This window comes from Gobio gobio, assembly GCF_949357685.1.
Source record: "Gobio gobio genome assembly, chromosome: 2".
Taxonomy (NCBI): Eukaryota; Metazoa; Chordata; class Actinopteri; order Cypriniformes; family Gobionidae; genus Gobio; species Gobio gobio.
Window position 1 is genome coordinate 36,403,625 of NC_137098.1, and position 16,023 is coordinate 36,419,647.

The 16,023-nt window shown below is 38.6% G+C and overlaps 2 protein-coding genes across 2 annotated transcripts in view; both read right to left on the minus strand.

Moving 5' to 3' along the window:
- bean1 (brain expressed, associated with NEDD4, 1) overlaps window positions 1-9,268 on the minus strand; it is an 86,398-nt gene extending 77,130 nt beyond the window's left edge. The window contains exons 1-2 of the mRNA XM_079808545.1: window positions 8,989-9,268; window positions 3,541-3,669 (exon numbers count right to left, since the gene is read on the minus strand). Coding sequence (XP_079664671.1) covers window positions 3,541-3,669; window positions 8,989-9,016 — 157 coding nt within the window. The 5' untranslated portion in view covers window positions 9,017-9,268. The remainder of the gene's footprint in view (window positions 1-3,540; window positions 3,670-8,988) is intronic.
- A 4,987-nt stretch (window positions 9,269-14,255) lies between these two features.
- LOC307141845 (uncharacterized protein) lies at window positions 14,256-15,661 on the minus strand. The gene is made up of 3 exons (XM_079842297.1): window positions 15,361-15,661; window positions 15,099-15,204; window positions 14,256-15,015 (listed from the first exon to the last, which is right to left on the minus strand). Exons 1-3 carry the CDS (start codon window positions 15,567-15,569, stop codon window positions 14,596-14,598), a joined length of 735 nt encoding a protein of 244 aa, XP_079698423.1. The 5' UTR covers window positions 15,570-15,661; the 3' UTR covers window positions 14,256-14,595.
- Window positions 15,662-16,023: the final 362 nt, after the last annotated feature.

Consider the following 16,023-nt stretch of genomic DNA (forward strand, 5'->3'; position numbering starts at 1 on the left):
TAGATTAAGTCAGGATTAGACCTTAGTTCAATTAGGACATTTATGTAGCTTTTATAAATGTGCCTTACTGATGTTCATCTTGATACAAAACAGAGGCACTGTCATACACTCACCTAAAGGATTATTAGGAACACCTGTTCAATTTCTCATTAATGCAATTATCTAATCAACCAATCACATGGCAGTTGCTTCAATGCATTTAGGGGTGTGGTCCTGGTCAAGACAATCTCCTGAACTCCAAACTGAATGTCAGAAGGGGAAAGAAAGGTAATTTAAGCAATTTTGAGCGTGGCATGGTTGTTGGTGCCAGACGGGCCGGTCTGAGTATTTCACAATCTGCTCAGTTACTGGGATTTTCACGAACAACCATTTCTAGGGTTTACAAAGAATGGTGTGAAAAGGGAAAAACATCCAGTATGCGGCAGTCCTGTGGGCGAAAATGCCTTGTTGATGCTAGGGGTCAGAGGAGAATGGGCCGACTGATTCAAGCTGATAGAAGAGCAACTTTGACTGAAATAACCACTCGTTACAACCGAGGTATGCAGCAAAGCATTTGTGAAGCCACAACACGCACAACCTTGAGGCGGATGGGCTACAACAGCAGAAGACCCCACCGGGTACCACTCATCTCCACTACAAATAGGAAAAAGAGGCTACAATTTGCACGAGCTCACCAAAATTGGACAGTTGAAGACTGGAAAAACGTTGCCTGGTCTGATGAGTCTCGATTTCTGTTGAGACATTGAGATGGTAGAGTCAGAATTTGGCGTAAACAGAATGAGAACATGGATCCATCATGCCTTGTTACCACTGTGCAGGCTGGTGGTGGTGTAATGGTGTGGGGGATGTTTTCTTGGCACACTTTAGGCCCCTTAGTGCCAATTGGGCATCGTTTAAATGCCACAGCCTACCTGAGCATTGTTTCTGACCATGTCCGTTCCTTTATGACCACCATGTACCCATCCTCTGATAGCTACTTCCAGCAGGATAATGCACCATGTCACAAAGCTCGAATCATTTCAAATTGGTTTTATTGAACATGACAATGAGTTCACTGTACTAAAATGGCCCCAACAGTCATCAGATCTCAAACCAATAGAGCATCTTTGGGATGTGGTGGAACGGGAGCTTCGTGCCCTGGATGTGCATCCCACAAATCTCCATCAACTGCAAGATGCTATCCTATCAATATGGGCCAACATTTCTAAAGAATGCTTTCAGCACCTTGTTGAATCAATGCCTCGTAGAATTAAGGCAGTTCTGAAGGCGAAAGGGGGTCAAACACAGTATTAGTATGGTGTTCCTAATAATCCTTCAGGTGAGTGTATTTTAAGATATGTCAGTACAAGTTGCTTTCAGTTCAAACAGCTCAAACATGCATTTTAGTATGGAACTATAGGCTTGTCTGTGAAACCGGGTGTATATGTCAGTTGAAAGAATGGTAACCTAATCACACACATTGCCTCAGGTTTCACAATACTGGTCTCATATAATAATTACAGCAATAACAAAAGATGAAGATTCTGATTAAAAATTTGTAATGAAAAGAAGTAACTGCAGTCCCTTGAGCGTGTGTTAACATTCAGGAACCATTTTTCTCATATTGAATCGACTAGCAAAACTAATTTCTTATTGGATTTGTTTGCACAGAGTTGAGAATGATCCCTGATGGCTGACAACCTGCTTTTATGTAATTCAGCGAGAAGATGTATCGCTCTCAGTCAAGTATATGTACGTATGAAAACATTTAAATTCTCATTCTTAGATGACATTTCTGGCACTCTGAGTAGTAGTTTACATGCTTTACATGCGATTTTGTTGCGCTGTAACTCAAGCTGCCAGACAAACTGAGGAGAAAAGTGCTCCCTTTAAAACAACACTGCTTAATCAACTCAGTGTCAAGATAGCCCAGTTGAATCACAACTTGGATCCGCGTTGCCATGGTTTCTGTCTCGACCCCCAACTAGCTGCCTACAGTTTGGTTTGTTTGTTTATTCCTCAGGATAAAACTGGTATCAACATTACAAGTGTGTGAAGTAGGGATGTCAATTTAAATAAATTCCCATAATCGATCATAGTTTAAATTAACGATCAATTCATTGCTATCCTTAACCACTTGAATCCGAAATGGGGGGGGGGGGGGGGGGGGGGGCGCTACTAAGTTATCATGTTACTTAACAACAAGACAAAATAAGTGTCATTTTAAAGCTTAGAAGCTTGGCTTTACAGTGAATATAGGGAATGTGATCTTAACAAGTGCTTTTAAATTTGCTAACATATTTACATAGTGCGAAAAAGTAACTGCTTTACATGAAAATGTGATCAGTAAAATCATCATACATAGCGGATAGACTTGTGTCATATATCGTTAAATAGGTCTAAACTAGCAGAATACAAGCATAATTATTTCAGTTACAGATAAAACTAAGTATTTTTATTTTTAAAAACGCCACAGATGATTCAACGAACATGTAAACACTGTAAACATGATGCTTTTGCACCACGTTTTTGGTTGTAAATTCACAAAACATTAGTAAACTGTAGAAGATCACATATCATTATTGAAAGCAGGGGATCTTGAATGAGCCCAAACACAACATAAGACAATCCCTGCATCCTAATGTACATACTGTCCACCCTATCCGCCCTAAATCATATTTGAATTTAAACTAAATGAATTTAACTAATGTCACCTACTATTTAGGATGGATAGTATGCACATTGAGATGCAGGCAGTGTGCAGATCACGGAGATCCAATCATGTCACGATAATGACGCAGTGTTTTTCAACATCATTTGAAAGTGTAATGATGGAAGCTGGATCTTGGGTATGGTGGGTGGGTATAGTGGGTCGGGACGATGTGTAGAGACCAATCGGACACTGTTTTACATCTGGAGAGTGCTTGGATTGGTTTGAACACTCAGATTGACAGGTCTTAGAATAGAATAGTTATTAGAAAATAATTATTACTTTTATTTCTGCGTTTACACAAGTAGGTCCTTCTCAGTAAAACCACTTGTTTGGAGGGCTTTTTGGACCCCTGGTTAATTATGTTTCGAAATAAACGACTAGCCTACCTAATCCATTGCATGGTTTGAAGACATTAGGTGTGTTCGACTTGAAGTGGCGCTGCGCAGACCGATCAGTGTATGACATAAAAGTACCGAAAGAGCGATTAGAGAGCAGACGTTCCGTATGCTTTTGAATCGCTCTCACGGTAGTTTGCTGTCATACACCAATCGGTCTGCGAAGCGCCACTTCAAGTCAAACACACCTATTAATAAATTTAGAATCGATTCAATTATTGTCGACAATTATTTGATCATTGATTAATTGTTAGCATCCCTATAAACCTCTGTTCTATAAATGTATGTAAAATTGTGGTCAGTAGATTTGTTTGTAACACATAAACCACCAGAAGTAGGTGAGATACAAATCATGGACTGGAAGAGACAGTAAAGGATGATAGAAAAACATCTCCACACTCTTTGAATACATTTCATATTGACAGAATACTGAAAACTGGACGTTTTGCTTACCTGAACAAATCAGTTTCATCAACATGTACTCCCTGCCACAATCTTTCTTATAGTAACATCTTAAACGATTGACCAAACAGGTTCCAATTTTGACCTTCTCCTTTTTGCAAAGAAGGATGATGGTCTCATCTGCAGGAACAAGAGAGATATCAAAGGGAGAGAAAGAGCGATAGAAAGAAAGTAAGAAGTATGAAAGCGACGATCAACCAGATGTTTAAACACCCTGTGGCTACATCCCACACAGGGACCGCCCACTCTATTTCAATCATATGACCACATACCCTGCATATTTATGACAAGGGCAACTTCATTCCAATAAAGCCAAAACGCATCAAGTCAGTTCAGAGGGTGTTTATCCAGACAGATACACCAACTAACCATCTCTTAAACACATTAGCTTGTATACAATGCAACATCACAATTTCAGATTTGCTAAGTCTTATTCTTGTATTTTCTATATGTTGCACAACAATTGAGATGATTGGAAAATATGCATTGCGTTGTAAACAGTTGCTGCTTGGTTTTGAAATTGTTAAAGGCACAATATGTAAGATTCTTGGATTAAAATATCCAAAAACCACTAGAACAATGTATTTAATGTATCATATTTAATGTATCATATGTATCATAATGTAATATATTTTGTTGACTTGTGTACTTACATTATCCCAAATATTTCCAAGAATGTTTAAATCCAGAGAAATAAGCGATTTTAACCAGCCTATCAATGACATCATACCCACGTTACCCTTGATCTCTGGTTTTATTTTGTAGAAACCATGGAAGCACCAAAGGCGCTTTAATATATTATCCATTTTATTAGACAGGTGAGCAACTTCTTGAATACATTCATTGACATAAAACTATTAATTGTTATTTAGCTCAACACAGTCTTATTGTTTAAATCTCGTTTTCTTGATTTACCACGAGTACAAGGGGTGTAATGGTAGCCTACACGTATTCGTACCGAACCGTTTCGGTACAGGGCTTCCGGTACGGTGCACGTGTGTACTGAACGGTACGAATGCAATCTTTAAAGGTCCCATGGCATGGATTTTTTTATTAGTTTATAATGTTTCCTGAGGTGTTCTTATATTATAAGTATGGTTTTTACATTTAAAAAAAATTATAAATTGGATATAAAAGGCATTTTTTCTATACTGATATTAGCCCTCTGGCTTGAATGCTCTGTTTGAAGGGTCGTGTCTGCTGTGAGACTTCAGTGAAAACGCCCATTGTTGTGATTGGCTGACATCTTTGCATTTGAAATGAGTATTAGATTATGTGGCGGAGGGGGCAATGTTTAGCGAGATCTGCACGCACTGCCAGAGAGAGAGAGAGACGGATTGGGCTCTCGTGGAGCAGAGAGACGGAGAGCTGGGGAAATATAGCTGAGAACGTTTTATTGTACCGAGTTGTAGAGAGCGCAGTTTATTTTTATGTTTATTTTGTATCTGAGAGCTCTGAATAAACAGTCCCAGCCCCTTATTCTACGAACTTTGTAACATGTGGAATAGGGATGGGCGATATTTTATCGTTTGCGATATACCGGTAAAAATTCTCCCCACGATAAGAATTTGCCTTCCCGCGATAATAACGATAAAGCCTAGTTGATGGCGCGACCCATCCGCACCGTGCCACTGCTGGCCGTCTCTTGATGCCCTAAACGTTATTACTTTATGATGGCCGCGGTGGCTGCGTTCGTCACTCTGTATAGCTGAACGGGGGTTGGAGAGAGAATTTCTTGTGGTGCCCCACGCAGCACTTGGTGCTCTACGCGCAGTGCTTGATAGGAGCTGCGGCACTGAATCCGCATCTCATGTGCAGAACGAAAACAACTATGGTGGAAGCTGCGGAAGAGTTCATAGCTAAACGAGGGGCTACTTGAGGGCAATCTGAACATTACAGATGTATTTTCACTCGCTGAGCACTTGGACTGAGTGCTTAAGAGATTCGCTCTGTCTCAATCGATCGGTAAAGCACACTATTTCAGTTAATCTCAATGAATGCGCAGTGTATATGACGCACATTAAACACTAGTGTGAGGCGCGCGACTGAGAGCGCTCAGTGTTTCACACACACTCAAAGAGAGAGCGAGAGAGTCTTATACCAAACAGAATTGACGTGCTACATGTAAACAATATCCTTTGTTGCATTTTCCTGTAAAGTAATGGCGTTTATTTGGAATTATTCAGCCTTTCGTGAACAGGAAGAAAGGAATGCACAAACGGGAATCTCATTGGCTGGCGCGCACCTATTACTGGCTCTGCTATTACTGTGCCTGTTTTGATTTCAGCCAATCAGTTGGAAGGAACGCTGACAACGTGATTAATATTCATGAACCCAGAAGCTCATTATTCCTTAGTGCAGTTTATTTTTATTAGTAGAATAATTTGTGGTATTATTATATTATCAACTCAAATTACTGAAGTTCTATCATTAAATCATTATTTCCAACTTTTTTGTAATCTGAAGACATTTTTGGGATAATTACTTTTGCTGTTTCTGCTATTTTTACCACTGTTTGCACCATGTATGAATAAATACAGAATCGGTTTACATGTAAAACTTTTCATTGATTTAAAAATTATTTTTGTTTGTATTGTGTGACGTTTTTTAGCACAGTTGCACTATTTAAACATTTCCTGCACTTTTACAGAAGACAATTATATCTGCAACTTTTCCATTTCTGAAAAGGCTGGTGTGGAATTTTACATAAAAAAATTATTAAAAAATTATTAATTAAAAAAAAAATAATAATAATAATAATATATATATATATATATATATATATATATATATATATATATATATATATATATATATATATATATATATATATATATAAAACATGGGGAATGATACTACATTTATCGTCATTGATATCGTTATCGCAATAAATACTAGAAAATATCGGGATACATTTTTAAGTCCATATCGCCCATCAATAATGTGGAACCCCTCTGAACTAAGTTTTTTTACCATCACAGCCATCGAGATGAACGAATCGTCAAAGTGTTGATAATAGCATTATTTTTAGATCTTTTTCCATCACATGAACGGCTGCAGTGATGGGTAGTCTTGTTGATCGCGTGAATGCAGTGATCTCGCCATTGCAATGTTATTTCTCTCCCAAAATGCTTTCACCACAACTAACAGCAAACACGACGTCGACATGAATACAGTAAGAGCTTTGTGCAGCATAACAGCGTCATTCATTATAACGGCAGTTTGGGCAAGTGTCAGATACACTCGTGAAGTGTGATTGACAGATCCGAACATTATAAAGAGAGTGTTCTTTGATCGCTCTCTGTAATCATTTAAATAACGGATTTGTTTCATGCTACTAACAGAAACCATGTGAAGTTTATCGTTTTAGTCACTGGCTTGATTCACTGATGCATTACGCTTAGGGCATCAAGACGGCATCAAGACGGCATCAAAACGAACTTGAATGATTAGCTACACATCAGAAATCACTGATCACAGATCAGGCATTACAGAACACCGTTACTGTGTTTGTGGCGGTGCTTCTCGAATCCATATGGTAAAAGTCTGTTTGTAAAGCCTGTGCTGACATCGCGACATCGACTGATAAACTGAATCCATTTTCTCCAAATTCTCTGGGCGGGCAAAGCAGAGGAAGGGGAGGTAACCTTTTCTCGTATGACGACATAACAGGGAAGATTTCAGATCGGCTCATCTGAGCTTTCATTTTCTCAAAGGCAGAGCAGGACATTTCTAGCCACTTGGGGACCATATACAGGCTAGGGGAACTCATATTAATGTTAAAAAACCTCATAAAATGAAAATTTCATGCCATGGGACCTTTAACAGTTGGCTTGTTTTGTGCGCGGAACATACTTAAATCAGAATTCCCACACAAACATATTAAGTATTCGGTCCATTTTATCACGAAATTCAAACGATAAATGCCGTTTTGCCGCTCTTTATAATCTAACAAGACTGATCACTGTATATGCGCGTCAGTTCAAGCGGTGGCGCGCAAGGGAACGCGATCGTCTCTTCCTAGTTAAAGAATAAATGAATCAACAGCTGACGGTATACATTACAACTTACTGAAATGTATCATACGTATGAGAAAAAGCTTAAAGGCTTTATCATATAAAGTGATCTCTTGACAAAAAAATTAAATATTAAATATCTATTTGACAGTATATGCAGCATTTTTTCCCCGTAGTATCGAAAATGGCATCGAATATCGATACTTTTTTAGGTATCGTATTGAAGTTAGAAATTCCACTATCGTGACAACACTAGTAGAGACAAGAAGCAGAAGCGGTTGTCTGTGGCATAATAAAAAATCTGTGAAATCAAGGCGTCACCAAGCTACGCCTTTGTTTTGAAGCGACCTCTAGCGGCGAAAAATTACATATTTTGGCTTTAATTCTAGTGTAAACTTCATGAATACTCTGGGCTATTTAGTTTATCTTACCAGGGCTCATTAATCAGGGTTCTAATGATTTATTTACATTTTGACAATACTCAATACTTTTCAAAAACAACAGTGCCATAAATATAACATGAAAATGGAATTTAAACAGAGAATACATGTGACGTAAAAACCTCTTTTTCTTGTTCTGGCTGATTCCCTGGGCAATAATAAACAGAAAACCACTTCAAAGTATGGATTTTCCCTTAAACTACCGCCAAACTGTGTACATCTTTAAAATGGAACAACAGCTGATAATCTAATGGCATACATAAAGTGTACACTAACCTCCGGATAACCTAAAGCAACGATGCCTAATTATACAGGACTCACAAGTGCATTTGAGAAAGCAGGCATAAAATATTCAAATAAAGTACTCACACGCTTTGGTGTAATTCTTGCCAGTCTTGATTATATCTGAAGCAGTGAAAACAAGAGGACAGTGCAAGAGGAGAACTGGAAATTAAAAGGGGGAAGAGAGACAGAGAGGGTGAAAGCGAGAGAGGGGAAAAGTTCCATTTCATTAGCATAGGCTATTATTTTATTTGAATTCTGCATCCCTGCTGGCAGGGTTGCCTCTGACAGCATTACATCTCATGGGATCTTGGGATCTCAGATGTGTGTGCAGGTGCAATCATTCTGAATCAAGGGAGACCAACTGACTAGAGCAACAAGCTACCATGGAGCCTGGCTAACAATCCAACAAACTAAGTGTGGTAAATAGTGACCTGTGAGTTCTATCATTTAAGTTATGAAAATAGGCAACTCGTTTTAATAGATAGATAGATAGATAGATAGATAGATAGATAGATAGATAGATAGATAGATAGATAGATAGATAGATAGATAGATAGATAGATAGATAGATAGATAGATAGATAGATAGATAGATAGATAGATAGATAGATAGATAGATTTTAACAGTGTACATTTCAGCGGAAGGAAAAACTGTGGTGTGACTTTACGAAAAGGAACAGGTGAAGTAACCTACTTACCCGCTCGCAGGAGAGAAAATAGCCCCATGCAACTTAACCGTCAGTGTTTCTCGGCTTGCTCTGCAAAGCCCATATGGACTCAGTCAGAGCTGCAGCTGAATGTTACTCTGCTACCCTCCTCAGACGTGTTTTAGCCTAGTAAGCCTACCACAGCCCTGCAAAATCAGCTCCTCTACATGTCTAAATATCTCGCGCGGTCGATTGTCTTGTTCACTGCATGCATGTGCCTCGCATCAAATCATCTGACCGAGCTGCGCAGACGCCTCTTTACTCCGAATCCAAATTCCAAAACGAATTCACGGCACTTTCATTACAGAGACTGATAAAAATAACGGTAAACAATTGCTGTACGTGTATCCTTGCCTGCTCGCCACCTCATGGCTGGGTCTCCTCGCACTTCATACGGCTTTCTGAATAAAGAAATGAGGGCAGGTGATGCTGTGCCATTAACAGAGAGAAAGAGAGAGAGCGAGAGCGAGCGAGAGAGAAACATACTGGGAGAGTAAAATAATACGTCTCAGGCTATAGATATACAAAAAATAAAACCTTAATCTTGTTTGCTTTTCTCACCTTTTGCTCACTTTCCTGTTAAGCTGCTTGATTCAACAAACTTAAACACTTCACATTTGTTGCTATAGGCTGAGTGCAGCTTTGTGTGCTGTAGGGATAATCACAGGAAGCAATATACTGTAGGTTCAAACACTGAATTTAATACTATTTGTTTTTTTCACTCTCACTGTGAGATAGCACAAAGGACAACAGCACTGCCAATGACATTTCCACATTAAAACGGTCCTCATTATAAGCACAAGCTCCATTCTTCTCCGTAATGGTAAAAAAATTCAAGAACATTAAACTCTTCTAAATGCCATCATAAGAGAACATTAAACACCCATCTTGCTCAAACACAAAAGTAATGCTTTAGGTATCAACTCTTCCCATCCGGTCCAATGTCGATTCAACAATATGGAGCCCCACACATTCTTATTCCCAATCAAATTGCAAGCAGACAAATTGCAAGTTGTGAGAAATTGTTCAATTGTGCTAATATATATATATATATATATATATATATATATATATATATATATATATATATATATATATATATATATATATATATATATATATATATATATATATATTTTTTTTTTTTTTTTTTTTTTTTTTTTTTTTTTTCTCAGCTGTGAAAGTTTTTTTTTGATCAACCTCACTTGTTGGCTACTGTAGATATAAAAATTTAACCCATGTAGCATTTAAAAAAAGAAGAAATTGAACCCAAAATTCAACTTACAGTTTTTCTAAATCGAAATGCAATAAAAAATGTAATAGTATTTTTCAACGTTCTTTAATGATGAGTTTAAGTGTATAACAATGAGTTTTCATAGAATTGAGTTGGCCATAGAATTTCATCAACTCCACCACACGAGTCATGTATTGTGGGAAAAAAAACATAATGCTGGATCCAACCTTGACATGCTTGTGCCTCAACTTCTCCGCAGGCCTCTTCCATCGCTTAAAGTTCCATGGCCAAGAACAGATGAACTCCTCAACTGGATTCAGGAAAGGAGAATATGTTGGAATGAACTCCATCCTGAAATGTGGGTGATGCTCAAACTACTCTTACACCAGTGCTGAATGGTAGATTTGGATATTGTCCCAAAAAACTAGTAGATTTCTTTCTATTTGTGTGGAAAGTGGATTTCATTGAGGGAGTTTAAAAAATGTAGGGGCCTTTTTATGATGTATATGGCCCCAAGACAACATTGTGTGGCACAACACCAGTGGTTGAAATTGTTGCCTTCTCATTGTCCCGGGACATTGACTGTGTCATGATGATGACCGGTCACATTTCTCCTACATCCTCAACTTTTCTTGCTCCATCTCCTCTTCCTATACCCTTTATTTCTCTCCCCTTATCTCTTTCTACCTCTTCCACTGTTCCTCTCATTAATACCCTTCCTCTACCCTCTCCACCACCTCTCACTCTTAAATGGAAGTAAAATAAAGGCAGATGTATTTGAAACAAAAAAGCTTGTTGATTTGCACTCATTGAAATGCGTGCATTTTAATGCATTGTATTTTTAATGCATTGCATTTTTAATGCATTGCATTTTTATGGGCTTAAATTCAACATGGTCGTATAAGCTGTGAATATTTCAATTCAAAACATTTCATACATATTTTCATTATTGAAAATTAAATCATCCATATTCACCTTTTAGATTTCACATCCAAAATAGTTAGCCTGTTATACAACCTATAATATTCTCCAGGCATTTTTCGGCCCATTTTATTTCACTTTAGAAATTTGCTTGCACAAATCCAGTGGTTCAAATTTGTCAGAAAATTTGACATTGCACATCCGGGAACTACAAGCACAGTTAATACAATGCTTTTTTTTTTCAATTAGTGCTATTCAACAAGCTTTTTTGTTTCAAATACATTTGTCATTAATTTACTTCCATACCTCTTACACTTCTTGTTTTCCCCTCCTCATTCTTCTTCTTTTTTGTAGTTTTTCATATCCAATTTTATAGTTGTTGTAATTCCCTGGCATTCCCTGTGTTGTGTGTATTACCAACTCAGCAGATATTTGCCTAATTGAAAACATACCATGTGAAACTGAGAATTTAACAAATAACAGAGTTTTGTTTGTTGTGTTTGGGAAAATGGTACGCAAATGATTGTGATTTTTGGAAACCCAATAAAATGAGCTGCAATTTTTTTCCATATTAAAATCTTGGTTGGTTGTGTAAACTTTGCATGTGATTTGTGAATGAAATGAAGGAAAATGTACAACCTGTTTGGGACATTAACATAGTGTTCAGATCACTGTATTAACTGTTTTGAGAACAGACCTGAGTTTGGAGAAATGTGTCAAATCTGAAAGACTGAGAAAACTTACATAACGCCAAGATGTCTGGTGGAGGACAATTACTCACTGAGAGGACACTTTTCGCAGACGACGTCACACTGAGGCTGCGTTCACACTGCAGACTGAAACGACCCAATTCCGATTTTTTTGCCCTTATGCGACCAGTATCTGATCTTTTCATAACAGTCTGAACGACACAGATCCGATCTTTTCAAATGCGACCCAGGCCACTTGAGTATGTGGTCCAAATCCGATACATATCCAATCTTTTGAAATGCGTCTTCAGTCTGAACTGCCAGGTCACATGTATCCGACCCGCACGTCGTTGATACGAGACAAACGTCATCATTGTACGTTGAAGTAGGCGGGAAATTAAAAAAAATAAACAACTATGGCGGACGATGCTGAGACCAGTCAGTGGAAGGGAAGCGAGATTTCTGAATTAATTCATATTTGGGGGGACAGCTCTATTCAGGCCAAACTCGAGGGCTCTTATCGGAACCGGGCGGTCTTTGAAAACATTTCAAGCAAAATGGCCGAGCGTGGTTACAGGCCATCCTGGCTCCAATGCCAGCGAAAAATAAAAAGCCTCCGAGCCAAATACAAGGAGGTTAAAGACTGGAACAAACGAAGTGGCCGTCAACGTATCACCTGTCCATTTTATGAAGAGCTGGACCGCCTTTTGGGGGATAAGCCCAGCGTTCAGCCACTAGAACTGTTGGACAGCTGCTTTGCCCAAGAGGAGCCCGAGGAGAACAGCCCAGGTCCCGCAGCTGTCGCGGCCAGCCCAGCTAGTAGCTCTTGCGGTGATACAGGTGGGTTATTTGCACATGGCCTATAGTTACCTGTGACTTAACTTTATAACATTATAATACGATGTGTGACAGTTTGTTAAATGCACACACAGGTGATGGGACCCTTGCAGCTTATTTGCCTTCTGCCTCTACCTCCGAAGAAAGTTCTGCAGCAAGTGAAGATACATCTGTGAACAGCTATGCATCTTCCACACCCACTGCTTGTAAGAAAGTTCTTGGCTGTATTTTGATCGTTTTCCTACTCAATTAACCTCTCAACCCCCACCTGAGCCGAGCACATTTTCTACAGTTTGTCATTACCCAAATCTAAAAGCTTCTTGAAAAAAAAAGCAACGAAAATGTTACAAAAATGCAATAAAAAGTGACAAAAACATGACAAAAAGAAATAAAAAATATGATAAAGTCGAGTGATCATAAAAAACAGTCAAAAAGTGACGGCAACACGACAATGTGAGATCAATGTAAGCTTTTATATTTGGGTAAAGCCCAAGAAAATGCACTCGGTTAAGGCAGAAGTTAAAAGGTTGATATAAGTCTTGGCAACCTTCGACCTAAAACATGTTATATGAAATTAATTTGTTTGAATTGAATGTTGAACTGGCTTCTACTCCTGAACAGCTTAGTATTGTTTATAAATGGCCATAAATAATCATAATTATTAATTAATTATAATCATATTAATTATAATCATAATTATTACTAGATATAAACTGGAGATCTTGGCGCTTTTACTGTTATACTAATAAAAAAATAAACATTGTAGTCCTTATTTTGATCTGTTCTTTTTTTCTTTTTACAGCTACTACTGCCAAGAAGAGAACAAGAAAATCCAAGATGGAGGCAACGCTGGAGGTGTTTGCTGACAAGATTACCAGTGCCCTTAAAGATGACGACACAGATCTTTTGTTGAAGATGCAAGCAGCTCAGCATGAGCATGATCGTAAAATGTTCGCCATGATATCTCAGTTTATGGAGCGATCAACCCAGCCTCCACAGCCACCTTTCTACCAGGCACCAATTCAGCCCTCTCAGCTTTACAATCCAATTCATCCTCCTACTCATCATTCCTCACGGTTTCCTGTGGCTTCCTCTCCATCTCCCACCCAGCCCCTGCCCTTTTTTCAAGATTTAAATCAACCACTGCCCTTCAATAATACTCATCCACATCCCCGTCTCACTCAGTCATTTTTCCAGGCACCGGCAAATACTCAGGGTCAACAGGCTTTCAACAACGAGGATCATCAGCCACCTTTCCAGTCTGAAGAAGATGAAACCCACTTTACAATGTTATGAATGACTGTCATTAACGTTTTATAACCAATGATGCAGTTTTGCACAATGTTCAGGTTGAAGTGTGAAGGTTATTGAAATGCAAGGTAATTTTGATTTGTTGATGGCAAATACTTGATGGAAAATACCTGACGCTACATTGAATATGTTGTATTGTATTTGTTTGCTAATACACTGAAGTTTTCCTGTCAGTGTTATTGTTCTGTGGTGTTAGAACGTGGAAAAAATGTGCACTATTATAGCCACACTATTTTCTCTTAATAAAAATGAAACAACAACAATAACAGTATTGAAAATGTTATTTATAAACTTATTGCAGCTATGGTAACAATTCAGCAAAGCAGCACAAAACTAATTTGTGGTTAGGTCTGTCAAGATAACAGAATTCAATATATTGAGACATTAAAATATTGCGATAAATGATATTGAAGACCTTGTAATGAAACAGAAACTAACTCTAAAGCCAAAAAATGACAGTAAAGCTGAAAAGTACTTAAACACTTAAAATATCCCACTATAAACAAACTACGATTAAATGCAACCTACGCAGGTTAAAAAATATAGTATTACATTAGAAAAATTTGTAAAAAAAATGCAAATATATGTACAGATAAATATATTAGCTCAACGTTGGCTAACAAAAAGCTGAGCCAGTGCTTCTCTGACTCTTGCTGGCTGCACATCTACAAATCCCCCTCCTTCAGCCCATCTCTCAACATGAGGAACAGTTCCACCAGCCTCTTCATAACTTTCCCCGTGCATTTCACACACATTGTGGAGTGTGCAACATGCACTGATTATGGTGGGGACGAGGGAAACGTCCACATCCAGCCGTTTAGCAAGGCACCTCCACCGGCCCTTCAGTCGGCCAAATGCGCACTCCACAGTCATCCTGGCTCTGCCGTGGCGCTCATTGAAGTACTTCTGCTCAACTGTCAGGGTCCCTGTGTCACAGTATCCTTTTAACAGCCAGCTTCGAAGGGGATAAGCCGGGTCACCAAGCAGCATGATTGGCACTTGAATGCCCATTATCTCCTCAGTGTCCTTAAGATTTAAAAGCACAAAAAAATCTAAATAATTAAAGACAGATTGTATACGTTATAAATCACTATTACTAGATTACTCACTGGTGGAAAAAGCTCCCCTCTCTCTGCGAGTGAGTACACATGGGAATTCCGGAGTACCCTCGCATCATGAACACTCCCTGGCCATCCAACATAGATGTTGGTGAAGCTGTTGGAAGACAGTGTTAAAATACTGAATATGCCATGGTAGAATTTATTTATTTTCAAGGATAATATTTATTGCAGATGTATGGTTGTACCACAACAAAGTGAGGCAAGTACAGTAATTTGAAACTATTATAATAACAATATCTATATTTCTTACCAAAACCGATGATCCACGACACCCTGGAGCAGAACCGAGTGCCACCCTTTGCGGTTGAAATACTCTGCGTGGTTATCCTCTGGAGCAATGATGGGGATATGACTCCCATCAATAGCTCCTCCACACTGCGGGAAACCCCATCTCTGGCGGAAGCCTTCCCTGACCTCTTGCAGGTCATCCCCTTTGGGCAGTTTTATGTAATGGGGCATGAGGACACGGCGAACTGCTTTGCAGAACTCGTGTACAATGGAGCAGACCGTAGACTTGGCTATGCCGAACAAGTTAGCTATCGTACGATAGCACGCACCTGTTAAAATCATTCAAAAGTGTCAATATATCTGGGACTATGGGAGCACAGTAATAATTTACTGTCATAAATACAATCAGGCTAGGCAAAGGCTTGTTACTCAGCTGGAAGCAAAGAAAGTGTCCCTAGATACTAAGACCTTATTGAAAAGAAGTTCAGGATACATTTTTGGTTTCTTACTTTCTTTTTTGAAAAGTACAGGCCTTTTTAAAAGGATATAAACTCTACTTTATTTGTTTTTGTTTTATTTGTTAGTTTTGTTTGTTTAAAATAGTACAGAATAGTCAGTAACTCCCGTTCCTTACTCCAGTCAAGTGGTGGCGGTAATGCACAAGAAATAGTTGCTAACCGCCAAT